At 50.5% G+C, this 27,459-nt stretch overlaps 1 protein-coding gene across 1 annotated transcript in view; it reads left to right on the top strand.

Annotated features, from left to right (window-relative positions):
• Window positions 1-23,887, top strand: part of Ror2 (receptor tyrosine kinase like orphan receptor 2) — a 171,942-nt gene extending 148,055 nt beyond the window's left edge. The window contains exons 3-9 of the mRNA XM_032884611.1: window positions 2,964-3,251; window positions 4,076-4,106; window positions 11,785-11,912; window positions 14,858-15,172; window positions 16,641-16,886; window positions 19,972-20,174; window positions 21,536-23,887. Of these exons, the coding sequence (XP_032740502.1) occupies window positions 2,964-3,251; window positions 4,076-4,106; window positions 11,785-11,912; window positions 14,858-15,172; window positions 16,641-16,886; window positions 19,972-20,174; window positions 21,536-22,981 (2,657 nt within the window). The 3' untranslated portion in view covers window positions 22,982-23,887. The remainder of the gene's footprint in view (window positions 1-2,963; window positions 3,252-4,075; window positions 4,107-11,784; window positions 11,913-14,857; window positions 15,173-16,640; window positions 16,887-19,971; window positions 20,175-21,535) is intronic.
• Window positions 23,888-27,459: the final 3,572 nt, after the last annotated feature.

Below are 27,459 nucleotides of genomic sequence, written 5' to 3'. Positions count from 1 at the left end.
GGGTTAGTGAGCAGCGCGTTGGGTAATGATGCCTGTGGCCAAGCCAGAAGTCATTCATTTGTTCCCTGGGACCCACATGAGGAGAAGAAAGGACTGACCCCTTCCTTTTCTTCTGACATTCATCCACATCCATGTGGCGGGATGCGTGCACATGCACACATACACTCAGGTCAATTAACAACCGTAAAGAGGCACACCTTTAATAACCTTTAATAACTTTTACATGGGTAAAAGAGAAAAAAAACTTAAAATGAATTACAAGCCACTCGGGTCTGGCCACATGTGGGAAGACTGGAGCGATTTATTGTGTGGCCGGCGAGCTCGAAGGGAAATTTCATGTTTTACACCTCAGTTATTGATAGGGGAGGGATTCGCTGTAGAAGCTGGGGGTGAGGAGGGCAGAATGAAGATGAACAGGCAGTTTCAAAAAAGAGGCGCTCGGTGTCCAAGAAACCTTCTGGAAGAAGCTGGTGCTCACAGAGACCTCTGAAACCACTGGTAGCCGTACAGCAGAGGGGCGCTTGGTCACGTGCGTCCGATTGGTAAAACTTTAAGGTCACCCAAGACCAAATGTTGTCAGAGTTGTGGTGGGCGCACTGAGATGTTCGTAGAAGGCTCATCTGCAGAGACGTGGGCTGACAGTAGCTCCCAGGACTGTGTACCTCAGGCCCAGCAGGTAGGTACACTTGAACACAGGCGGGGCCAGGTGTGAGCGCAGATGGTCAGTAAACCTGTTGAAGCCCAGATGTGAAAACAGCTCACTGCCCCTCCGCTGGGAAATAAGGAACTAAGCTGGGGTGTATTTATACGGTGGACTATTACACAATAATTAAAGAACAGGACCAACATAAACCGGTCTGAGTGGAAGCAGGCAACTAGAGAAGGTGGCCTGTCAAGAGGAAGGTTCTTGAAAGTATAAAACAGTACAAACTGGAGTGACGGATAATCGCTCCTTGGAGGGAGGACTGGGGGACCGGAGGCTTTCGCTTGTATTCCAGACGTTGTAAATGTTCTAGGTCAAGTACGGCAAGAGGCAGCCGTCCAGGTTTTATGTTGTTTGTGGGGATGTGTCTAGCCTTGATTTCTGTGTGCTGCAGTTTTTCAGCTTTTATTGGTCTTTGATCCACCAGAATAATGGACAAAGCAAATAGCAGAAAAGTCAGGCGAGGGGCGTGGATTCACTACGGAGGAAGGTTCTGTTGTTAGCAAAGCTGGTAGCTCCGTAGAGGTCGGAGACGACGGTGACAGCTGAGAAGCCATTGAGGATAGGGAGACGCAAAAAAAGTCTCGAGGGAAAAGTGAATGCTCTGCACAGTGATGGCACCCTCAGAGGTCACGCTGCCCTAATTTCCTTATCCTGTGACCGTATGTCCTTGCACGGCATACAGCCTTTGCCAGCGTGATCACCTGCATTTACAGAGGGCCCCTGTGTAACCAGAGCCCTTACAACAGAGGGACAGAAGGACCAGAGTCTGTAGTCAGAGATGCAGCAAAAACAAAGGAGTCTGGAGCCAAGGAGTAGGGTGGCCTTCGGTGAAGTGCAAAAGCAAACAGATTTGCATTCAGACCCTTAGGACAGAGCCAGCCCTACCAATACCCTGACCTCTGTCTCTGCTGCTGGGGTGTGAGCAGTAACAAACTTGTGATGTTCTATACTGTGACGTCCTGGCCATCTGTTAAGAATGATAATAGGAAATGTATTTCCTGGAAGCCTGCTGTCCTGTAGTCTCCCTACATCCTTTAGAGGTGTGGACAAGAAACAATAGGGATAAAAGTGATGTGTTTCTCTAAGGAAGATTACAGTCGGGGGTGGGGGTGTGTGAAAAATAAAATAGGCAGATCTGTGTGAAGAAAACTGTAACTCTCTTCTGGGTAGATGAGGTCTAAAGTAGGAACCTGGGCCGCCCTGTTTCAAGGGGCATCCAGAACTCAGCCTTGGCACACACCCACCTCAGGCCTTTCTGCACCAGAGCCCTGTTTCCGAGAAACTGAATAAGGTGATTCAGAATGTAATCGAAGGGAGAAAAGGCCCTCAAAGTTGCATCTGCCGCTCTCCGTGTCAGCATGCGTGTGACTCCTCGTGATGTGACGGATGTGCTGGGATGTAGCCGTGGGCGGTAGGAAGGTGGAAGGGTGGATGTGACAGAGGTCCTTTTGCAGAGAGAAGGCAGTCGGTGAACACCTAAGGAGTGACACTGTGGCCTAGTCAGTATCATGGGTTTTGTCAGAGATCTTCATGCTTAAAAGAATCTATAGCCATGCACAGCATTGTGTGGTTGCAATCCCAACACTGGAGTTTGAGATAGGAGGGTGTGAGTTCAAGTTTGGGCCCAGCCTGGGCTACATGAGACTTTGTCTTTTTTTTTTTTTAAACAAAACAAAATAAAAAATAACAAAAGCCCAAACAGGTTTCAGATGATAGGGAAGGGCTTTAATGTGCCCTCTGGAGCAAAGGCGTGTATCAGAGAGCCTTCATCCAGGCATGAGACCTAGGGGTGTGGCCCGGACACCAGCATGACTGGCTTAGCCCATGCATCCAATCAAGTCTTCTAAAACAGAATCACCTACCAGGTGACTCAAATCTGTGTCCCACCACCTGGGAGGCTGAGGCAGGAGGATTGCTATGAGTTAGAGGATTGCTCTGAGCTATGTAATGAGTTCCAGGCCAGCTCAGACTACACAGTGAGACCTGTGAGAAAAACGGACTCAAACAAAACACAGAATCCAAAGCCGTGTCTAAGACTGCCCAGTACTTACAGTCATGTGACCAGTGACTCTCGAACCTGGCTGTGCCCCTCCAGAAGCCATTGGCTTGAATCGTGGACTCGGTGTTCCCTGCGGTGTTCTAGAATGTGCTGTACGTAAACGAAAAGGGACACCTTCGCTCAGGATGGTCATGCAGGAGCCCAGGCCTTTCCTCCTGCCCTCACCATGTTTGCTCTCTGTGACCCCATTCCTTGCAGGCTACTTTCTGAATTTTCTGGAGCCCGTCAACAATATCACCATCGTCCAGGGCCAGACGGCAATTCTGCACTGCAAGGTGGCGGGAAACCCACCTCCCAACGTGCGGTGGCTGAAGAATGACGCCCCTGTCGTACAGGAGCCTCGGAGGGTCATCATCCGGAAGACAGAATACGGCTCCCGGCTGCGGATCCAGGACCTGGACACGACAGACACGGGCTACTACCAGTGCGTGGCTACCAACGGGCTGAAGACCATTACCGCCACTGGTGTTCTGTATGTGCGGCTCGGTGAGTGAGGACGGCAGAGGCCCCGTGCTAGCAGACAGCATTCACGGTGCAGAGCGAGGGACATGTTTAGTGGAGCTGAGCATGCACAGGTCAGCAAAAAACATCCAGAAAACGCCCCAAGGCTCTCCTGGAAGGAGAGAGCAAGCTCCTTTCCTATTTACTGCTAATAGAGGAGAAGGCAGGTGGAGCAGCCTGTGAACCCAGGCTCTGAAAAGCATCCCAGACGTACAAGGTGAGATGGGAAGTGCCCAGCAAGACTACACTGCAGGAGGCCAGGCCCTCAGGGAGGACGACAGGGGCCAGAACCTAGGACCCTTCTGTGGTTCCCCCAGCCACTGGCTAGGACTCACTAGCCATGCCTTTTTTATGGTTCTGCTTCAAGTGAACACCAATCCTTCATGTGCAAAGCTGGCCCTGCTCGGGGGGACTGGGGGAGGAACATAGGCTGCGGTACTGAGTTTCTGTGCTTGGGACAGCAGGATTAGATGGCAGAAGCAAATTATCCTCCTTTGACTCAATCGGGGACAGTCCCGGGTAGCATACACCTCCGGCCTGTCTTCTGGGCTTGCATTAGAGCCAGCTCTAATGAGCAAAGCAGGCTTTGTGGATACATTTTAGATGTGGAGTGGGCAGGGACAGGAAAAGCCCCCACACAAGTCCCTATACAGAAAGTTCTCTCTCTGGGGTGTCTGGTATCACTGGCACGGCCTCATGAGTGGGAGGAGAGTCCGCAGCCCGGGGACAGCTAGCCACTGAGGAGCTGCTGGACCGTCCTTACCACTGGCCATATCAATAACTTGTCTTTCTGTTTCTGTTTGTCTTAGGTCCAACGCACAGCCCGAACCACAATTTTCAGTAAGTATGCGTCTCCGTCACTCGGCTGGCATCCTGAGGGTTTCTCTTGTGTCAGAGCCCTAAGATGGCCACGTCTATACCGAGTTTGCTGGGAACCCAGCTGAGCAGGCATTTAATTGGAGTTGGGAAACTTACAGTATCATAAACAGATGTTAATTGCTCTCAGCCACCCTAATTGCACCGGGGCAACGAAACGGGATACCTAAGCTTGCACACCAGACTCTCACAGGAGTGTTTGTGGACGGGGAAGCCATTCTCGTTCTGCAAGCCAGCACCGCCAATCTGCAGTTCCTAGTTTCCATCTGGTGTTAAAGACGGAACCCAGGGTCTTTCTTGCACAGCCTCTGCCACTGGGTTCTGTCCCCTGGCACCCGTGCCTTATTTGATCGTTGTGACCACGGAGCCTTGAGACACCCTCTGCAGCAGATTCTCAAGTTCGCATTAAAGAAGAGGAGTATTGGTGGGTTCTAGCCTTGGATTCAGGCTTTGGTTTCCCAGGAAAACAATCGCTCCTCTGCAGGCTAGCCATAAAGGGCAGTCTCTGCCCTGCGGCTTGCTAGCTCTTCCTCTGCCGGGAGAGTTACTCCTTCCATCCTCTGACTTTGTGGGTGGGCAATCATCCTGTCCTAAATCCTTTCGGATTTCTCAACAAGACAGAACTTGTTTACCGGTTCCCATCTCCACCTGGCCTCAGGATCCACCAGATGAAGAACGAGAGGATTCCAGTGGGAGTAAGGGCAGGGCAGTGGGCAGCTGAGTGGACAGCAGCAGCCAACACTCTGGGCAGATGGGTGGAATGCCGAGAAGCCAGCACCCCAACTCATTAGGAACACTTAGTGCCCAGGGTGACTCAGGCAGAGAAACGGCCTCAGGGTGGGTGGGTGTGGGTGGGGATTGGTGTGGGTGGCATTAGAGAGGCACATGTCAATTAAAAACTTGAAATAGTTCTTTGTTCTTATCTCTATACACGTCCATATCATACCGAGGCTATTATAGAATGTTATATACTGTTAGATTGCTCATTCTTGTTGCTGAGATGTGGTAGTGTGGTTAGGGACATACATGAAGCTCTGGATTCAGCCCCTAGCACTGCAAACATAACACATAGATACACGCTATTATGAGTATTGTCGTTGGAATTCCCTTACCCACCATTTAATGACTATTATAGTGTACATAAATATTTGCCCTGGCAATATCAAATATGTAAATTTGTACAGCTGCAAAACCGATCTCTTCATAGACTTTGGTAGAGTGGTAAATTGTCATGTATGTAGAATGTTTCACATTGTTGATTTCCTCTTCGTTTTTTTTTTTTTTGGTTCTTTTTTTCCGGAGCTGGGGACCGAACCCAGGGCCTTGCGCTTCCTAGGCAAGCGCTCTACCACTGAGCTAAACCCCCAACCCCTTTCCTCTTCGTTTTAAACCGTGTCTGAAAGCAGGACATTCTGTGAATTAGCTGGGGATGTTACGGTACAGTCCGCTCTCTGGGTCCTGGGATTAGAACTCAGATACAGTCTTGGAGGCAAATTCCTTTGCTCACTGAGCCATGCAGCCCACACCCAGATGGAAATATAAAGTTTTCTGTTCTGTGGAGAATTCTTGGGCTCTTTGTGTTGTGTCTTGTTTAAAAATGTTGTCTGTAGTTTCCTTGAACGGATACTGTTTAGATTGGACTAATAGTGAATTCATGGGTAATGGGTGAGGACTGAGGTCTCCGCTGAATTTTCCTTACAAGAGCCAGGCTTTCTATGTTCTGAAGTATTCCCCTCCCAACATTTTATTATGAAATATTTCAAGCATGAGATGTTGGGGGGCGGCGTTTTAGAGTGAGCACCCAGCCACAGGCAAGCCCTTGCCATTCACTCTGCTGGCTTCATTGTGTCTTCCTCCTGTGCCCCATCCATCCATCCATCCATCCATCCATCCATCCATCCATCCATCCACCAACCCATCCATCCATCCATCCATCCATCCATCCATCCATCCATCCAATTTCCTACTTCCCAGAGTGTTTTGGATAGCCTCACACCTATCCCGAATTACCTCAGTGTGTATACACAGTGTTTACATTGTATACTGTGTTAACAGCTAAGAACGAAGAGTGTGTCTTTGTAGTCACAGTCTCAGGTATACGAGCAACAGTAGCTTTCACATGTTAACGTTCTCACAGAGATTTCCTGTTGCGGGATGATGTCACAGAATTAGAATGGTAGTGTGAATTACTAATTTTTAACTCGGTGCTGGGTTAATCTGGCTCTGTGCTGGGGGATGACTATGAAGGGAGTTGATCCATTTTTAAATTGCCAAATGAAAACTTTACAGCCAGGCCTCTTAGTGGAGGTTTGTAATCCCTGTTCTATGGGAAGCTATGGCAGGAGGATTGAAAGTTCAAGGCTAGCCTGGGTTACAGAATGAGTTTAAGACTAACCTGGGCAACGTCATGAAACTCTGTGCTGGGAAAAAAGGAGATAGGGCCCTTGCCTAGCATTCCCAAGGCCTTAGGTTCAATTCAGGATACGATACACAAAATAATGAATAAATAGAATAAACATAGTTTGAGAGCATAGCTCAACAATAAAAGTATTAGCATGCAAAACACCCTGAGGTCAGAATAACACTCTTATCTGTTTATAAAATACAGCATGATGTCTTGATATACTTACATGTTGTAGAATGACCTAATCAGGCCAATTAGCATGGGCATCATCTCCTATAATTATCATTTTTTTGTGATGAGAACAGGTAAGATCTCTCTGTTCGCACTTTTCCCTCCTCACCCCCGGCCCCTCCCCCTGTTCGCACTTGTTAATTACACAGTACATTGTTCCTAACTCACTGTGTCATAGTAAACAGGTTGCTTGGGCTCAGCTTATCTCATGGTGACTGAAATCTCTCAATTGTGCCCCTCATCCCCTCAGGCTGTTTGGCTCCAGTCCCTGGTGGCCGCCATAGGTGGATATGAATGGTCTTTGATAGCATCCCTGTGGACTGAGGTCACTGGCCTTAGCCTTTCTGTAGCTGTGACTTTGTGACGTTGTTTTTCCTATTGATTTTGACTCTCTGAGACGAAGCAGCTAGTGATTTCTCTGGAAGGAAGGCAAAGGGGTGGGTTTAATAAGTAAATAATCCCTTAGTTCTCCATGTGCTCTAGGAGTGACCAGTCTGTCCCGCTCAGTGGCTCCTCCATGGCCCTGTTTCCTTGGCAGAGACATAGCCTTCCTGGCTGCCCTTGGTCAATGTCCTGTTGGTGGATGGCAAGCAGGAGGGGGAGGGGCATGACTGACAAAGGAGGCAGAGTTCATCCTGTGTCATGTGACTCCGAGGAAGGGGCTGTTATTGGTCCTCACACAGAAATGTGTCTGTCTGTCTCTTGCTCTCGCCCTGCTTTCTGCCTGCAGACCACATGTTGGTGCTGGCAGCCTGAGACTTATTTTGCTGTGCTACGGAAGGCAGGTGGCTGCCCTGGGTACTTAAGGGATTTCCTGCCGTCCTTCTATCTGCTTTCAGTTGATGGTGAGGAGAGTGAGTGTAGAGAAGAAAGGGTGGCACTGCCCTTCTTACAGGCTCTTTTGGGTTGGGGTGATGCCCTGAGGATCATGCCTACCTGACATTCCCTATGTACAGCGGGGTTCGTTTCTGCTGTTTTAACTTAGCAGTGACTTGTGTCCACTGTGCATATTCTATACTACACTTAGGCACGAGGTCGTGATGCCCAGAGCCTCTGCATTAGAGCCCGTTCCTTCTGCTGTTGTCCTCAGCCAACCTTTGGGTACACGGGTGTATGACACACTGCTTCAAGAAAGCGCCCTGTGCTTTTGAGCAGTTAAACATTAAGCTAATTCTTGGTATTTTGAAAGTCGCCTTCCTTGGCGCCATGTCTTTAAACCCTTTCATTTTCTGACTGTCTTGGCTACCAAGTGTGACCACAACTGCCACCATGTTAGCCAGTTGCATGTTTGTGGCCCTAGAATTTCCATTACCAAGTCCACCTTACCTGTCAGTCTGCAGACCCAGGACCTCTGTCGCTTGAATGTCTGTTTCTCTGTGTTTCACAGTCAGTTGCACCCCCAAAGCAGAATGCCATTGGCTGCTCCTACAGCTCTCCCACTGCTATTATGGAGAACAACTTTCCTAACTCCAGTTCAGGTTTTATCCTAATTACAGGAAAATAACAAGATAAAAACAATTTTAATTGCCACTGACAAGCCAGTGACTAAAGATGACTTGAGGAGAAGGCAGGCTGCCTTATTACTGTAATATTCTCAGAAAAAGACTGAGATAGCATTTGGTGTTGAAGCTTAGACCACCAGTCCCTTAGAGGTTCAACTCAACCAACCACAAGTGGAGCTTGAAGGAGAGATGCTAGTCTTAATGTTTAACTCAAAACCGCCTTGTTAGAATAGGAAGTGTGTAACTCTTGGGGCCTGGGGGGATGACTCTATGGGTAAGAGTGCTTGCAGGGCAAGCATGAGAGCTTGAGTTCAAATCCCAGCCTCCATGTGAAAACCAGACGTGATGGTGTTTCTGTAACCTGTTGCTCTTATGGGGATGGAAGGTGAGGATAGGAGGATCTTCAAAGCTGATAGGTTAGTTAGTCTGGAATATACAGTGGAACAGCAGAGACCACACCTCTCTTTCCCCATCCCAAACAAAGCGGAGGATGAAGATATGCCCATATTCACACACACACACACACACACACACACACACACACACACACACACACACACAAAAAGAGAGAGAGAGAGAGAGAGAGAGAGAGAGAGAGAGAGAAAGGTAATTCTCTTTACATCCTGTAGTGAATAAAAATTGTGTCTTAATACTTAAGTCTGTGTGCTACCTAAAATGAGGGATGTTACGTGACAGTAGTATAATGTCTGGATATTAAATTATACTCCAATTCCTTTAATGGTCCACTTAACAGATCCCCTCCCCCTTCACAAACGCTAACTGACTGATGCAGTTGGTCTCTAATCTGGATCGTTCCTTGACCTTCTGTGGCCTTTTTCTTCTTAGGTTGACTCCTCTGGAGGCCTTTCTTAACAGGAGAGGCTCTGGGGCTTGCTTCCTATTTGTAGGGCCCTGCCTCAGTTTTCCTGGGGCCTCTGGTTCCTACTGGTTCCATCTCTTTACCGCACAGCTTTAGCCCACCTGTCTCCTTCCCTGGCTGTGGTTTCTCCCAGTAGTTGTTTCCCTTCCCAGCTTCCAGTATGGCCAGGCTCTGGCCTGTACCTGGCCACGTCAGGTAGAGCAGGGCATTCAGTCCGGCTCTACACACCTCTGAGGATCTTGGGCAGTGAGAACATGTTCCTTTCTTTCATGCGCCTGACTCCCAGGCCTAAGGTCACATCAGAGGCTCATTCATGGATCCCCTGCTCCGCTGCTGTGCCCTTTCACACAGCAGCTCTGAAAACTTTGCTGCACCCCACTACAGTTGCCTCCTTTGAGGCTCCTTGGGCTGTTGAGATAAATATGCCTAGTTTTCATTGTCAAGGAATTGGACATTGAAGGGATTAGAATTACCATGGAAATTTGTATAGGTATATCCGGGAGGGGATTTCTAGAAAGGTTGACCTGAGATTAGAAGATTTGCCTTGAATGTGGGCAGCAGTATCCACACCTTGGAAGATGGAAGCAAGCCCACCATCATCATCATCATCATCATCATCATCATCATCATCATCCATCTTGTTTGACTGTAGATACATTTATTGCTCTTGTCTGAGTGTAGATACAATGTATCTGCATTCATCACTCTTATCTGAGTGTAGATACAATGTATCTGCATTCACCACTCTTGTCTGGCTTAGATACAATGTATCTACATTCATCACGCTTGTCTGACTTAGATACAATGTATCTATTACATTCATTGATCTTGTCTGTAGATACAATGTATCCAGTTGCCTCCTGCTTCTGCACCATCACTTCCTCACTGCATAATGGACCTTCTAAGCATAAGCCAGAATAAACCTTCCCTCCTTAAGCTGCCATCATCAGATATTTTATTACAGCAGTGGGTTCTAGAAAGGTCAGGCCGTGGAGAAAAGAGAACAGACTACTGTCCTGAAACCTCTTGAGCCCCTTATGTATGCCAGTATCATCTATGTTATCCACACGGCAGACTCCAGGCTGCGCCTCAGAGTGTCCTCTGTACAGTTGACCGTGGTGCCAGTTTCTCAGGGACAGACCTTTGGAGTGCCCTCTGTTGCCATGGAGAAAGCAGAGGACACCCACATGTGCTGCCTTTGTTCTTCTCAAAGACTGCCCCCAGCATTTCAGTGCTGGAACACGCTTCATGGATTATTAAAATTAATTAATAATTTAAAATTATTTCAAAAATCTTTGTTTATAAATGAGGGCACTGTGAGGGGGATGCCAGTCTCTGATGTAGCTCAAGAATGAGAAGTGTGTTAGGTGTGTAATATCCTTGTGCTAAGAACCTATGGATGAACACCTCATGTCCATATCACCTCATCTGTAAGAAGTCTTCTGGGGCTAGAATGGTGGTGCACACTTTTGATCCTAGTAGCTAGGAGGCAGAAGGAGGCCTATCCTTGTGAATTTGAGGCCAGCCTGATATACATAGCGAGTTCCATCCAGAGACACACAGTGAGATCCTGTCTCAAAAGAAAAAAAGAAGTCCGTTCATGCTTGTCACTTTGTTAAGGGGTCATGTCTTTAAAAAGTGACCAATAGGGGCTAGAGAGATGGCTCAGTGGTTAAGAGCACTGGCTGCTCTTCCAGAGGTCCTGAGTTCAAATCCCAGCAACCACATGGTGGCTCACAACCATCTGTAATGGAATCCGATGCCCTCTTCTGGTGTGTCTGAACAGCTACAGTGTACTTATATGTAATAAAGAAATCTTTTTTGAAAAAAGTGACCAATAAGTTGTTAAACATCTGTGTTTGGTTTGCAGCCAGTCTGACCAGAAGTTAGTGTTCTCTCTTGTCCTCTTATAATATAGCCACTGATGGAGTCCGAATCAACCGACCATCACGAGCTGAATCGGGCAATGTACATTAGGGTTCATTTTGAGTTTCCCCTTCTATGGGTTTATGCTGACATATCCAGCATGCTATCACCATTTCTAGAAGTTTCCAACCAATCCTTTGAGGAACTCAGACCCATCCTCTTCCCCCTCGGCATCCAGCAGTCTGGGATCTGGTTCCTGCCTCTGGACTTTGCCTTTTCAGGAGCATTGCAGAGTTGGAGTTCCGTGCACACAAAGCACAGAGCTTTTCAGATGGGCTCATTGTCCCCATGCCAACCACCCACATCCTTTCCCTGACTTGTGTCCTATTGTGTGGAACCCCCACTGGTTTATCTATGCATCTGGTTGCTTCCAAAGTTGGGCAGTAAGAAGAAAACCACTATGTTATGCTGTTCCTGCTCATGGAATTTTTGGACCAAGTAAAACAGAAATGCTGGCCTGCCAAGTATGGCGGTGTAATCCCAGCACTCGGGAGGCTGAGGCGGCATGGCCTCTCAGAGCTCACAGCCAGACTAGACCACAGAATGAGTTCAGAATTAGCCTGATTAAATAGAAAGGCCCTGTCACAGGACTAAACAAACAAAGCAGAGCATTGACGGTTTGTAAGATTCTGGATTAAAACCACTCCGTGGACTCTTTGTCCTCAGCAGTCACTCATGGAGGTTTGTATGTCTTTCCAGGGATGACGACCAGGAAGATGGCTTCTGCCAGCCTTACCGAGGGATCGCCTGTGCACGCTTCATTGGGAACCGGACTATTTATGTGGACTCCCTCCAGATGCAGGGGGAGATTGAAAACCGAATCACAGGTAGGAGCACACAGGCCCCTCGGGGTACAGCAAGAGCCTATGCAGGCCCCTCCTGTGCAGACGGCCGGCCACCACTCCAGTGTTTTATCAGTTAGTGGCACAGACTGTTAGGCTCTCTAAATTCTGTTGTAGTAGGAAATGAGATCTTCCTCAGAAGCAGTTGTGCTTGCTTATGTGTTTTGCCCTAAAATATCTCCAGTGTTTTAGGTCAGTGTGTTAATCCTTTATCCGGCACGATAATAAAATATTCAAATTAAACACCCCATAAAGAAATGTTTCCTTGGCTCACAGCTTCCAGCCTATTGAAGCCTCTTTGGCTTCACCACATCATAGTGGGAGCCATCATGGTGGGATCCCATCTGAGAAGTGGGGATCACTGGGCAAGACAGGAAGCTAGCTGCAAGGGAGTACTGTAGGGGCGTGGGGCAGACCTGTTCCTTCTCATCAACCTTGTGAGAACAGAGCCTGTCCCATGAAAACTAAATCTTTTCTAAGGACAGCACTTAGCAACCATCCGCTCTGCCCTGTCCTGATCCTGCAAATGCAGAATCCAATAGGCTTTGAGTCACAGAACCAACATGACCCCGCAGAGGAGCTCATTTCACACCGGCTTTGCTGGCTCAGCGCCCCCAAGCTCTTTCATGCACAAATACATTGAAAATGTGATATGAAATCACCTTAGACCACGTGGATGAAGCCCGTGTGAAACATTAGTGAATTCTGTGTTGAAACTTGGGTTCCCTCCCCAAAGATCTCACTACACAGGTGTTTTAAAACATGGGAGCATCCCCATGCCAGAAGCTCTTCTAGGCTCTTCTGTAGAGCTGGTGGGTTATGGGGAACAGCGCTCATCTTTCATAAGTCAGCATGCTCAGATTTGTCCCCCTAGTTTGAATTCATTAGCAATAAGCTTATAGTTATGACCTGTGGGACAAGCCACGTGTCCTGATATACTTGAATTAGTCTTCAGAGTGCTACCCAGACTCCAGGATGAATTTGACATTCTGCTAATTGGTTAACACTGAACCTGAACAAGGTTCAACAATGAATGAGGTTGGCTAGCAGTTATTTCTTCTTTCTTCTTAAAGGATCAGAGAAAGGACCAGAGAGCCGGGATGTTGAGCAGCTTAACTTTATAGCTGTTTGGACAGAAAGGCATGAAGCTAGCCATGGAAGTGTAGGTCTGCATTAAGCACTTGGGAAACTGAGGCAGGGGGGATGTTGCTTACTGGCTTGCTCCTCATGGCTTGCTCAGGCATAGAACTCAGGCCTCTACCCCAAGCAAGGCACCACCCACAATAGGCTCTCCCATCAATCACTAATTAAGAAAATGCTCCATTGGCTTGCCCACGGCCTGATTTCATGGAGGCATTTTCTTCATTGAGGCTTCCTTCTGTCAGATGACTTTTAGCTTGTGTCAGGTCCACATTAAAGCTAGCCAGCATACCTCCTTAGCATGGCAGTGTCCTGTGTGGAGATCGGTCAATGGGTGACATTCTGGGTGTAGGCACAGATGAGGAGCAGGGGTTGTGGAAGCACCTTCCCTGCCTAGAGCTGATTTTGGGTAAACAGCCCTCAAATGACACATTTGGAGTCCTGGAAATATGGCTGGGACATTGTGGGCTGGCTCCCTACAGGAAATACCAGCTTTGCCTTTCTTAGCCCTTACCAAGGCTGACTTTTCTGACAGTAGTTCCCTTCATTGCCAACTCTCTACTGGGGAGTTCATTCCTTAGTTAAAATAAATCCTGGACACATTGTCCTTGATCTCTGGTGCCTATACAAGGGTAAGGCCTATGATAGCCAGCCCCAGAGCTAGCCAGTCCCTGGGGCCACTCACATCCCACCGGTATTTTAGGTACTGTGTGGAAGTTCATCTCTAAATGTAGTCTCAACTCATCACTTTACAGATAGAGGAATAGGCCCAGGGAATATAAAGGACTGAAAGACCAACTGTCACTTTTATACAGTAAATGAGAAGTGGCTGGAACCCAGACTCAATATTTGGAGGGTCTGGGATTGTATCCTGGGACTAAATGGCGGGCAGCAGCGCCACCTGCTGGCTACATCTGGTAGTGCACACCCCAGGCTCTCAGCAGTGTTCACAGTATCTGCAGGGTGTGTAGGCAGAGGAACCTGGCTGCTTCCGTTCTCCACTTCTTACTGAATACCTCATGCCCCCTCTGACTTTCCCAGCCCTCCACGCACATCCCTTTTACCATCTGGGCTGTTTGCCTGGACCTCTCAGGGTGAGCCTGGGGTACTAGAAGACCCCCTCAGTTAGATTCCTCCTCTTTCTTGCTATGTTCCTACGTCAGGCTGTACAACCCCGTGCTGTAGAACTCACGTACAGACTAGATCCTCAGGAGATAAGCTCTGTGAGGTGGAGTGAGGCAAGGTCTCCAGGGCTAGAATGAGGTCAAGGAATAGAGTGTCCAGGACTCAGGGTAGCCACAGGAGTGGGGGTCGGGGGTCAGGGTTGTAGAGTGAGCCATTGATGGTGCTAAGGTTGTGGTTTGGGCAAAGCATAGAGGTGCAGGGGCACTTAGAGTTGTGATTGTTGGTGTTTAGGGTGTGGATCAGAAGTTGTGGGTCTGGAATAGGATAATGGGGGTGTGAGACAGTCTCAGATGGGCACCCACGTCAGGGCTTGGGGCCCAGAGAAAAGGGATGGTTGGTGATGGCTTGTCAGGAGGCCAGACAGAAGCCTTGCAGGTACCTGGAAACCCAGAGGAGAGGACGGAGCGAGAGCTATCTTTGGTAGGGGTGAAGTTGAGGGGGTGGAGAGGATCAAGGACCAAGGGTAGGAGCTTCAGGGTTCATCATCTGGTAAGGGCAGGGCTGAGGAGTGGGACAGATTAGAGACTGATTGAAGGCGGGGTATCTTGGGTGGGGGCGGGGCTTGAGCTGTCTACCGCTCATCAGTTTCTCCCCCCCCCCCGCAGCTGCCTTCACCATGATTGGCACCTCCACGCACCTGTCAGACCAGTGCTCGCAGTTTGCCATCCCATCCTTCTGCCACTTCGTCTTTCCTCTATGCGACGCGCGCTCCCGGGCGCCCAAGCCGCGGGAGCTGTGCCGGGATGAATGTGAGGTGCTGGAGAATGACCTGTGCCGCCAGGAGTACACCATCGCCCGTTCCAACCCTCTCATCCTCATGCGGCTCCAGCTGCCCAAGTGCGAAGCGCTGCCCATGCCCGAGAGCCCTGATGCTGCGAACTGCATGCGCATCGGGATCCCCGCCGAGAGGCTGGGTCGCTGTGAGTGTCCCGGGGGTGCAGAGCTGAGCAAACACACTTCTACGCTTCTTAAGGTCTCTGTGCCCTTCTAAGCAGGGCCAGGTCTATTGCCAGAGCCCACAGCGCCCTCTAGCGGTTGGATGGTTAACCTGTACCAGGCTCTTACCTGAGCTGGGCCCTTCCCTCAACTGGGTCCGTCTCCTTGAACCTGGGGTTTCCAAAGCCAGTGATCTTGGGTTCATACTCCATGTTGGGACCATTGGAGTGGCAGAGCCAGTCTCCCAGCTTGTTAATGGTTTTCAGGACCCTGAGCCCCAAGGATTCCTAGCACTGGACAACTTTCAAGAGCTCAGCGAGCCCCAAACATGCATCCCTAGAGAAGGGAATCTGGGCCAATCAGCTTTCCTGGGTGCCTGCCCGTGGAACATCTGATCTCAAAGATAGGGGCTAGTCCGTTCTTCGGAGCCCGAGATCTGGGCGTGGCCACTTTGAATCTGCACAGGACAGAGGCACGCCCCCATCTTTCCTCCGCAACACAGTGCCACATGGTTCCCCATCTTCCCCATGCCTGTGCGCTGGAGGTTTTAGTCAGCTCCACGAGCCCTGGCAGGTGGACAGAGGCCAGTCCGGGTAGGTCTAGCATGGCTCTGTCAGCAGCAATGAAGACCGCAGGGGGCGGGGCGTCTAGAACAGGTAGAGAGACCCAGGTCTGAGGCTTCTTTCCTGCAGACTCTAAGGATATCTGATATCTGTGGTTCATCTGGGTGTTCCAGAAGTGGGCAACTCCTTACCAGGGTAGTCAGGGCCTGGTCCCAGCATGTACCCCCACACCTTGACTTCAGTTTTAGGCCGTGACCGGAGCAAGAGGCTAAAACTCACACGTTCTCCGTTCTCACCACAATGATCACGTTACTGAGCTGGTGAGTTAAGATTTAGATATGTCTTAGGACAGAGTGTGCAGTAAACACGTGTGAAGCTTATCAGACACATCCCAGGTTCAAACACCTCTGTGGAGGCCGTGTGAAGTGTGCCCTCACACGTGACTAGGCCAGACTCTCACTGGGCAGCAAACATGGTCTTTGTAGGTGCAGGGCCAGGCCTGGGACCTGCCCCTGTTGCCTCTGTAGTTCCAAATTGCTTCTAGAACAGGCTACTGTTGGCATTAACATCCTGGCCTGGGTGGATGGGTGTGGGTGCCTGGTGGGATGCCATAAGTGGTCTTGGGGCTGCAGCATCTGCAGTAGAGGCTTGCTTCCCGTATGTGTCCCTGTGGCACCTTCTGTGTCACTGGTGGGCTTGGGACTTGATTCAGTCCCTCTAGTGCTACTTCTCGGGTCATATGTAAAACCCTTAGGTCTTTTGGGTTTCCAGCAAGGAAGCAGGGTGGCTCTGTTGTTCCTTTCTGAAAGCCATAAGAGAAGGAGGGCTCAGCACACAGGCTTGCCCACGGCCCGGGATGCTCAGGCCCCCGACTCTCTGTTTCTCTCAGACCACCAGTGTTACAACGGCTCAGGCACCGATTACAGGGGGATGGCCAGCACCACCAAGTCAGGCCACCAATGTCAGCCTTGGGCTCTGCAACATCCCCACAGCCATCGCCTGTCCAGCACAGAATTTCCAGAGCTGGGAGGAGGCCACGCCTACTGCCGGAACCCGGGAGGCCAGATGGAAGGCCCGTGGTGCTTTACGCAGAATAAAAACGTACGAGTGGAACTGTGTGACGTACCCCCGTGTAGTATGTATTCTCTCTATATATTATATATTTTTAAATATTATCTGTTGCCTGTAATGTGAGTTTGTGTCTTGCCAGGGGGCAGTGGGGATGTCTTGTGTCCCATATTATCACCCAATCATTCGTTTTAAATAATATTGTAATAGCAGATCATCACAGGATGTTTTAAGCTATGAAAACTCCGAATGCTGTGCTATGCAGCGCTGATCTCACCTTCCAGCAGTGACCGCCATGTGATTTCTAGAACCTTCCTTCTACCAGGCCCCTGTGTCTGTGGTCCTGAACATTCAGTTAAGCACCTGGGTTCTCACATCAACATCACTGCACAGTGTTTCTAAGTTTGGAAATAATTTTTCCTTAGCCCTTGTCCTGTTTCTTGGAGGCAGTCGATTTCAGGTCTCTACGACCCCCACAGTGTCCCTGATATGTCATGAGTGGGCGACGGATGTGCAATGGCTGGCTTAAAACATCAGTAGTCAGCCGTGTCTGAGTGCCCTGCCGCTCTGAGGGGCTCACATCCACAGACGTACTTATCCATCACCAGCCTTGGGGGAGCTGGGGTCACAGGGCAGCTTACCTCTGAGTAAGCGTCTGTTCACTGCAGGGGCGCACCTTGTGAATGAAAATGCGTGACATCACATCCAAGTGGAATCTACTTCCGAGGGAATGCTTCCGCTCTGCAAAGCGGAGAAATGGGTCCCCAAGGCCTGCTGGGAAAATGCTAAAGAGGGGGCCTGAGAGTGCTGGGTGCCAGGCATCCAGTTGTGTCAGACATCCCAACTGGGCGGGGTTTTAGAAAGACGGACATCAGGCTTTGCACAGTGATTTCCCCAGATCCATGGGGGTGTCCAGGGAGGGGGCGTTTTGCTGAGCAGTTATCTAAAGAAAAATATATAGGTTACCAGACCTGGAATCGTAGGTTATAGGAAGGTGTGTGCTCCTGGGGCATTAACGCAGGGACGGCCTGAAGAATAGCTGGTGATAGCCAGATACCAAAGCGCCTCTGGTGTATCAGGAGGCTCTGGGGTGGCCAGGACAGCGTGGGCGGGAATGGGTACAGCCAGAGGAGCCCACAGGTCTGTCTGTTCTGACGGGAAGAGACCAAAATGTCTTACTCTGCTCCAAAGCAGAATAATAGAGACGGCGTGACTCTATTTAAAACAGTTTCACAGCTCACCCTAGGAAAGTGCAGCTTCCGTATGCCTTAATGGTTACTCCACAGGGCTGGAGAGATGGCTTGGGGGTTAAGAACAGTGACTGTTCTTCCAGAAACCTGAGTTCAATTCCTAGCAACCACATGGCGGCTCACAACCATGTAATGGGATCCGATGCCCTCTTCTGGCGTGCAGGTGTACATGCAGACAGAGCACTCCTACATCAAACAAACAAAATTTAAAAAAAAAAATTTTTTAAGTTACTCTGTATATAGCTGAAACACTGTGGGAAGTTGGGTACCAATCCATCAGTAGCATGACAGCCTTTGGTGACATTGCATCGCCATGAGTAATGGCCTCCCGTTTCCCTGATACGATCCTCCCCCTAGTAGGTTATGATAAAACAAATGAATGGGTTACAGTGTGGGCAGGGCTCACATTTCTGCTCTTGGGGTGAGGAGTGCGAAAGCTCCTCCCCCCTCCCCCCTTTAGTTTCTTTCGTGTTGCCATGGTAACGTACAATTAGCAAAAGCAACTGGAGGGGAGCAGCAGGAACTTGGAGCAGCCATCACGTGCAGTCCCAGGAGCAGAGAGGGATCTGCAAATGCTCAGCTTGTTTATATTCAGCCCAGGATTCCCAGGCCAGGGTCTAGTATTCCCACATCAATTATCCTAATCAAGACAGCCCCTTAGTCTAGAGCAGTGGTTCTCAACCTTCCCAATGCTGTGAACCTTTAATACACTTCCCATGTGGTGGTGACTCCCCAACCATAAGATTAGTTTTGTCGCTACTTTGTAACTGTAATTTTGCCACTGTTAGGAATTGTAGTGCAAACATCTGTGTTTCCCAGTGGTCTTAGGTGACCCCTGTGAAAGGGTCATTCAACCCCCAGAGGGCTTACAACCCTCGGGTGGAGTACCATTGGTACAGACAATCCCTTGAAGGTGTTCCCGGAGGCTTGCAACCTCGGTATCTGTTTGGCAGCACAAACCCTCACACCTACCCATAAAAACAGAACCAGAGTCTGGTTTCTCTGTCCTGCCTCCCCGGACTTCTGGAACACTGAATCCTGGGTCCTTCTGGGGAAGTTCCTGCATAGGGGCAGAGGAGGGCGCTGTCTGTCATTTCGTTTTAGTGTATGTTATTTCAGGTGACAAGGCTGGGTTTGGGACATGGTGATGTCTTTCGTCCCTCCCCAAGGTGGCACCAGGGTTATCTCTTTCAGATATACGGTCACTAGAAAGGGCTTGTTTGTTTCCACACGGGTGCCCATTGCTTGCTGTTTAGAGAGTATCCAAGTTTGGTGTCCTTCCTTACAGGGGTTTAAGGGGAAGGAGAAGCCCACGGTTCCCTAGGCCCTCTAGAGAGCCCACCTCACACTCTTATACAGAAGCTCAGCCTTAACCTCTCAAATCACACTGGCTTCAGTTACAATGGTGCATGGGGCGCGAAGCCATCCAGGGACAGCCAGCCCTCAGCCATGTGCTGCCCAGGGTTTGTCAGTCCTCCACCTAACCCTTCAGTCTGTCTCCTTGTGTGACCTTCTGCACCTTCCCGTGTAAGTTCCTTCTATGGAGACAAAGCTCAGCTTTTCCTGGAGAAGGATGAGTGGAAAATGGGAAGGTCTGGTCGGTCGGAATGTCAGTCCACGCCCCCACCCCACCTTGCCTGTCGGCACTCCTTTCACATCAAAGGCATCAATAACTGTTGTCCTGAAAGATATCATCATTATACAACACTGTTGAAATGCATTAAAACGTTAAGTAGGGAAAAGGTTATCAAAGTGGGTCAAAACGAAAGAGAGAAAGGAATACCTGGGACAACCAGCCACATTTGAATTCTTTACCTGGTGGTGGGAGGGGCAGAGCGAAGCGCTTGTAGTTGAAAGGAGAGTGTCTTCTAAAAGCTTATGAATCCCCTCTGTGGTACCCAGGTCCCCGAGACGGCAGCAAGATGGGGATCCTGTACATCCTGGTCCCCAGCATTGCCATCCCCCTGGTCATCGCCTGCCTTTTCTTCCTCGTCTGCATGTGCCGGAACAAGCAGAAGGCCTCAGCCTCCACCCCGCAGCGCCGGCAGCTGATGGCCTCGCCCAGCCAGGATATGGAGATGCCACTCATCAGCCAGCACAAACAGGTCCTCCAGCCCATTATGCTAATGAGGCGGGGGTGGGATGGGATGGGAAGGGGGGGCAGGGATGGAGTATCAACCAGCACAAACAAGTCTTCCTGGGGGCTTCTAGGAGGCAGCTGTGATAGGGCCCCCGCAGAAACATGGTGTATCAGCAGGCAAGCATACATAGCCCCTCTTATGTGCCCTCGCCCGATCTCAGAATGGGGGTACCTATGTCACTAGACTCTGGATTTTCTCCACACACTGAGCTGAGGAACCCTGGGTAAAAAGTAGAAGAGAGCAGAACCCAGGAACAATCAGCCATACTTTTCCTGGGTGTAGTTGGGGGAGGGGTGGGTAGCTTAGCATTGAAAACAGACAGTAGCTTCTGCAGCTGCTTCTGTAAACAGATGGGATCGTTGCATGCCTGTGCGATTCACACCTGAGACTGGCCCTCTCCTCGACCTGCCTTAGGACCTTCCTAGCCCAGCAAGCTGCTCCAGTTTTGCCCTCAGGGTGATACCGAAAAGGAGAATTCAGATAGCCCCACCATTTGAAGATTACTGTGCATTTTTGAGAGAATGTGTTTGGGGGTAGGGGGGCTTTTCTGTTTTTTGTTTTGAAGGAAAGATTGGCTTCCCTTTAATCAGGATGCCAGGGAAACAAGCGGGAAGCAGGTGATGGCCTCACCAGGCCTCAGACATGCACACTTAGCTCATGACTGCCTTAGGGACCAGTGTTCTCTCTCAGGTGACTTTGAAGGCTCTTGGGGACAGGACTGCCTCGTTCCACTCCTCATCCACGAGCTGTTTGCTGTGGGGTGGGATTGGCTTTTGACAAGTGCCTTAGAGACTGCAGATGGCCCATCTAGAAGGAGCAGGCAGGACCCATGTCACTGGGTGTCACTTGCATCCAAAGAACGTCAAACTGGTTGTCTAGTGCAAAGAAAGGCCTCAGACTGACTCGGAGGCAGGCTCCGTAGAACATGGTGCTAGGCTCTGACCACATTCCAACAGGCAGGACATTAAGGGTGACCCCTGGGAAAAACAGAGCATCCTGCTGTGAGGGGAGCGGACCCCTCTGTAGGGTCCCTGGGTGATTTTAGAAAACCCATTCCTCAATAGATGTAGGCCTGTGTGGGCATAAGGCGTTAGTGGGGACACAGAGGTGTCCTCACACTTTGGAGAGAGCTAACATGTTGCTGTGTTAATTCCAGAGGGTTGTAGATGGGGGTAGCTTCACAGCGTTAGGTGTTAGAAGGGCTGCCAGGCAGGCCGAGCCCAGGACAGACAGGACCAGCAAGGCCTTGCCAGTGACGGAGAACCCAGCCACTCCACTTTGGTACTTGGTTGACCATTGTATTTGACATTTTTTCCTCTTGGCAGGCCAAACTCAAAGAGATCAGCTTGTCCACGGTGAGGTTCATGGAGGAGCTTGGGGAGGACCGGTTTGGCAAGGTCTACAAAGGCCACCTGTTCGGGCCCGCCCCAGGAGAACCAACCCAGGTGGTGGCCATCAAGACGTTGAAAGACAAGGCTGAGGGGCCCCTGCGGGAGGAGTTCCGGCAAGAGGCCATGCTCCGGGCACGGCTACAGCACCCCAACATCGTCTGTCTACTAGGTGTGGTGACCAAAGACCAACCCCTGAGCATGGTCTTCAGTTACTGCTCCCATGGCGACCTCCACGAGTTCCTGGTCATGCGCTCACCGCACTCGGACGTGGGCAGCACTGACGATGACCGCACGGTGAAGTCAGCCCTGGAGCCCCCGGACTTCGTACATGTGGTGGCGCAGATCGCCGCGGGGATGGAGTTCCTGTCCAGCCACCACGTGGTCCATAAGGACCTGGCCACCCGCAATGTGCTGGTGTATGACAAGCTGAACGTGAGGATCTCAGACTTGGGCCTCTTCCGCGAGGTGTACTCCGCCGATTACTACAAACTCATGGGCAACTCGCTGCTTCCCATCCGCTGGATGTCCCCCGAGGCCGTCATGTACGGAAAGTTCTCCATTGACTCCGACATCTGGTCCTATGGTGTGGTTCTCTGGGAGGTCTTCAGCTACGGCCTGCAGCCCTACTGTGGCTACTCCAACCAGGACGTGGTGGAGATGATCCGTAGCCGGCAGGTACTGCCCTGCCCGGATGACTGCCCCGCCTGGGTCTACGCCCTCATGATCGAATGCTGGAACGAGTTTCCTAGCGGGAGGCCCCGCTTTAAGGACATCCACAGCCGGCTCCGATCCTGGGGCAACCTGTCCAACTACAATAGCTCGGCCCAGACCTCAGGAGCCAGCAACACCACACAGACCAGCTCCCTGAGCACCAGCCCTGTTAGCAATGTGAGCAATGCCCGCTATATGGCGCCTAAGCAGAAGGCCCAGCCCTTCCCACAGCCTCAGTTCATCCCCATGAAGGGTCAGATCAGACCCTTGGTGCCCCCGGCACAGCTCTACATCCCAGTTAATGGCTACCAGCCAGTACCGGCATATGGGGCCTACCTGCCCAACTTCTACCCGGTCCAAATCCCCATGCAGATGGCCCCACAGCAGGTGCCCCCTCAGATGGTCCCCAAGCCCAGCTCACACCACAGTGGCAGCGGCTCCACCAGCACTGGCTATGTCACCACCGCACCCTCTAACACATCCGTGGCGGACAGGGCAGCCCTCCTCTCGGAGGGCACGGAGGATGCACAAAACATGCCAGAAGACGTGGCCCAGAGCCCTGTGCAGGAGGCGGAGGAGGAGGAGGAAGGTTCTGTCCCAGAGACTGAGCTCCTGGGAGACAGTGACACGCTCCAGGTGAACGAGGCCCATGTCCACCTTGAAGCCTGAGGAGTATTCGGGGCCTGGAGCACTGGGGCGGAAAGTTCTTGATGTGGCCAGTGGGGACCTCAAAATGGCTCTGAGAAATCCCCAAGAGGGGTCCATTACCAGAGCCCAGGGACTGGAGGCTGGTTTGAGCCTACCCACCTGAGACTGTGAGAGATCTCACACTATCTCCTGCACCCTGTGCCCACAGAGCTGTCTGCAGGCCCAGCTCGGCTGGAGGCCATCTCAGCTAGGGACCCCGGGCAGGGTCCCTGCAGCATGACCACCTCAGAAACGGGACGGGGAGACCCCCACCTCTGTCTGCTTCATCCTCATGGTAGATGGGTAATGAGCTAAAGATGCTGTGCAAAGAGACAGGCTACATCTTCGCTCCCTGTTTTCTGGGCGGAGGATTCAGAAACTGGGGTGGAAACAGGGCCGTGAAGGGTAGCAGAGAGGCGCCTTGGCGCGTAGATGCTGAGCGAGCCTCCTGCTGGCTGAGGACGGAGAGAGAGCTCGTTCTGTCTGTGGCCGGCTGCAGAACTTGTTCCTTTGAACAGCCAAAGGCCAGCAGAAGCAGGATGCTGCCACCTGCTGGGGTCCGAAGGACAGGGGAGCTTCTGAACAGTTGGGAGTGCCTTGTATTAAAGAGGGGGGGAAAAGTGCCTTTACGAAAACCAGCACGACTTTGTATTTTGTGAAGGGTTTTAATGATTACTGCGTATGTAATTCAAGGGAGGGGGGGAATGTTTCCTGGGTTTAGAATGTCCAAAAGGAAGCAATGTTGTACAAAAAAAAAAAAATCAGTGTTGTTAATTTTTTTTTTTAAGAATCCTATGCAGACTTTAAATGTAATTTATATGGTTTTCTGTGTGCCATTTTTCGTGGAAGTATTTTGATCCTAAATAATGAGTTAGTAATTTAACCGTGTGCATTATCTCCGGATGCCGTCACACTGGGGTTGTGTCTGCCTTCCTTCTGCCACGTGTGGTGAGGTCCTTACATCTCAGAGTTCCCATTCCACGTGGGCCATGGGCAGGCTGCCTGGCACGTGTGTTAGTTCCTCTTGTAGGCCCCATGCCTGGTGTGCCCAGTAAACGAACCTTTGTTTGGTACTTCTACAGGTCAGAAAGGTGTTTGGTCGGGCAGGCTCCTGCGGGATGAGGGAGCACTTGGGAAGGGTTTGGGCCGAGCCTTGCAGTGGATTTGCAGTGTTGCTAGGAGCAGCAGCTCCATGGGAATGAAGCAAGAGTAGAGGCAGATAGCAGAGTTGACAGGCAGTCTTTTTTCTCCTTGAATTTGTATTGCTTTGTGTGTATGGTTTTGTGTGTGAGTGTTTGAGTGTGTGTGTGTGTGTATGTGCACAGATGTGTTTGTATGTGTGTATGTGTGTGCATGTGTTTGCATGTGTGCATGAATGAGTGTGGGTGTGTATGTGTGTGTACACATGTGCATGGGTGTGCATTGCGTGTGTGTACATATATGTGTATTGTGTGTGTGCATGAGTGTGTGTGTATACTTGTGCATGCATGTGTGTGTGTATATACCATGTATCATGTATGTGTGAGTGGAGTTCAGTTATTTTTTACAATGCAGGCCCTAGGTATTAAACTCAGGCTTGGTGGCAAAGTAGCACAGCCTGCTGAGCCAACTTCCGCTGCTTAAAAAAGTCAACCAGTGGGGTTGGGGATTTAGCTCAGTGGTAGAGCGCTTGCCTAGCAAGCGCAAGGCCCTGGGTTCGGTCCCCAGCTCCAGGAAAAAAGAAAAAACAAACAAACAAACAAAAACAAAAAACAAAAAAAAAGTCAACCAGTCCCTCCCTCCCCCTCTCCTGCATGCCACACATGCTTTATCTTTATAGCCACTCGCTCTCTCTTAGATTGGCATGTTAGTTGTACGTATTTCCGGGGTTCGGTGTCACATGTCCAGCCATGTATGGAATACACACTGATTGAATCCAGCCCTCTCTTGGCCACCCGGCCCTGACCCCTAGGAATCTGTTCTCCTTCCCTCCCACTGCTTTTCTGTTACAGCCGCAAGCGCGGATTCATTGCAGGTGATGTGAGGATGGCCTTGGGTTTCTGGTCTGACACCTCTGGAAGTTCTCCAATCTGGAGTATCACTTGCAGGGCTCTAGTGAAGGGTAAGTCACGGGCTGGGTTAAGAGAGAGGGAGAGATTTCTTCACTGCCCGAGGCTGTCCCCACCCCTGCTTTGCCAGCCTGGGCTGGATCCTGGAGACAGACACACCAAACAATCCCTGTGCCCAAGCCAAGGGACCTTTGCTCTGAAGAGGCCTGGGAACATGCCTTTGCTCCTGTCCCTTACCCACAGCCCACTCTCTTCAGAGAGCTGTGTGGACACTGTCTTTGGCCTCCATGCACCCAGTCTGACTAGCTGTTGGCCCAGGATGTCGATCCAACAAGAGTTAGGGATGCTGTTGGTGTTGCTCAAGGAGTTGCACGCGGAGACCCACTGGGGCCTCTTGGACTCATTTCCAGGGTCCATTCTTCCAGTTTCCTTCACTCTGTAAATTCAGACTTGACCTTGAATGAATTGACATCGTGAGCCCCACAGAGCCCCCCAAAATCGTCTGGCCACTTGTAGGGGAAAGAAGTGTCTTAGAAAACACCTTATAATAGCAAATCCCCTGAGGTGATGTGGGGCCTCATGCTAGGTCATAGCAACTGACCTCACCGGGCTCCTCCTGTCGTCCCAACTTCCTAGTCTCTTGACTAAGCAAGACATAACAAGTACAGAGGTCATGGCTGAGGCCATCATGACAGAAGCCAGAACTGTAAATAGAGGAACCTCAGGGCTACTTGCTTAGAAGTGGGTTGTCACACGAGAACCTTCACAAATGAAAGACCAGCAGGGGTTTTGGCTTTGTTTTGGCAGGGGCGTGTGGCCTTCCCGAGGGAGGCTGGGGTCGGCAAGCCCTTCCCGTTCCGATTCTGGTATTCCAAGACAAGCATATCCATTTCCCCAGGTACAGAGTGGTTCCCCTCTAGAACAAGGGTCTCATGCTGTGCTCCAGAGAAGCCCAGGGAGTTCTTTGGTGGCCTGCCCATGTGAGATGGGCAGGGGAGGCAGGAGAGCCCAAGGTGCCCTTCCTGGAATGGCAAGTCCTGACCCCAACCCTGTCTCCGGCTCACTCTGCTGTCCCAGAATAGTACTGCTTAAATCCACCATGCACGGTGAACTATAACGTGTGTCCCGATGTCGGAACAAATGCTTCCCTCAGGGACGGATTAACTGACGGGAGGAGCCAGTGTGATCAGGATGTCTAGAATGGGTATGGAGTAGACTTTAGGAAGACAATGACAACTCCTGAAAGAGGAACTTGGCCTCATGTCTAACTTGTACACCTGGTGGTTTAACTGTCCTGCGGACACCCGAGGTGAAAATGGGAAATGGCTTTTCACACGTCTCCCTAAGCAGGGAAGCCACTTCAGCCGACCGTGACTGGCCACCAGGTACTAACGGTTGTCACTGCCAGTGCCTCGGGGACCTGGAAGCAGAAGTTCTACAGAAACGTTGGTGGGTATTTCTGTCTCAGTGGGGGAGATGTAGTTGAGGGGTTTCATGAAGGCTAAATATAAGCGGTTCATTTCCCCCTCGTTCTAATCATAAACTCGGGGGGGGGGGAGGTGAACCTTGAGGAAAGCAAGCTACCTTTGAAAGTTTCTGTGGCTGAGAAATAATGGTTTAGTTGAAATGTTCTAGAACCATGAACTATAGAGATAGGTGACTCAGTTCAGGACAGTGCGATGGTGTGTGTGTGTGTGTGTGTGTGTGTGTGTGTGTGTGTGTGTGTGCGCGTGTGCGTGCGTGTGTGCGTGAGTGCATGTTCCATCTGTGTTTGTGCCCACAAGAGCTTAGTTAGTGAAGTTAGTGAATGGGTCCCCTGTGAGGGACGCTGGGATGGAAATAGTAATGCTTTGCTTGGGGAGAAATGTCTACGTTTGGCATTATATGACACTGCCCACAAGCAACCCAAACCTCATTCCCAGACCTCACAATTCCAGCCATTAGTGTCTGAACGCTACAGCATTTCTTTAGCGGAGCTCGACTTCCTTACTCGCTGAGCCACATGTGAGTTTCTGGCATCCAAAGAGGGGATAGAGCATTGCCTCTCACATTTCCCTCCATACTTTTTATTAACTTGTACCCTGTTACATGGGGGGGAGTGTTGTCATGTATCTTTAGTGCTACCCACCTTTGCTCTGAGATCGCCTTTGCTACCAGCCCCCCAATCCCCAGCTTCCCTTGACTCCGTGGATAAAAGACACCCACAGTTGTTCATTTTCAACTTGCCTTCTTGCCACAATGGCTGGGCACTACAATCGCCCACCTGGGAACCACTCCCTGATCAATATACTCTTAGCTCTATACCTCCCACCTGCTCTAAACTCCTAGTCCCATCTAGCCCCAACCAAACATCCCTGACCATGTCCCTGTAGTAGCAGCCACAGGCCCCAGCTCCTGAGACCTCACATGGCT

This window comes from Rattus rattus, chromosome 14 (genome assembly GCF_011064425.1).
Source record: "Rattus rattus isolate New Zealand chromosome 14, Rrattus_CSIRO_v1, whole genome shotgun sequence".
NCBI classification, from domain to species: domain Eukaryota; kingdom Metazoa; phylum Chordata; class Mammalia; order Rodentia; family Muridae; genus Rattus; species Rattus rattus.
Note: the sequence above shows the minus strand (reverse complement) of the source record. Positions and strands in the feature narration are given on the sequence as shown.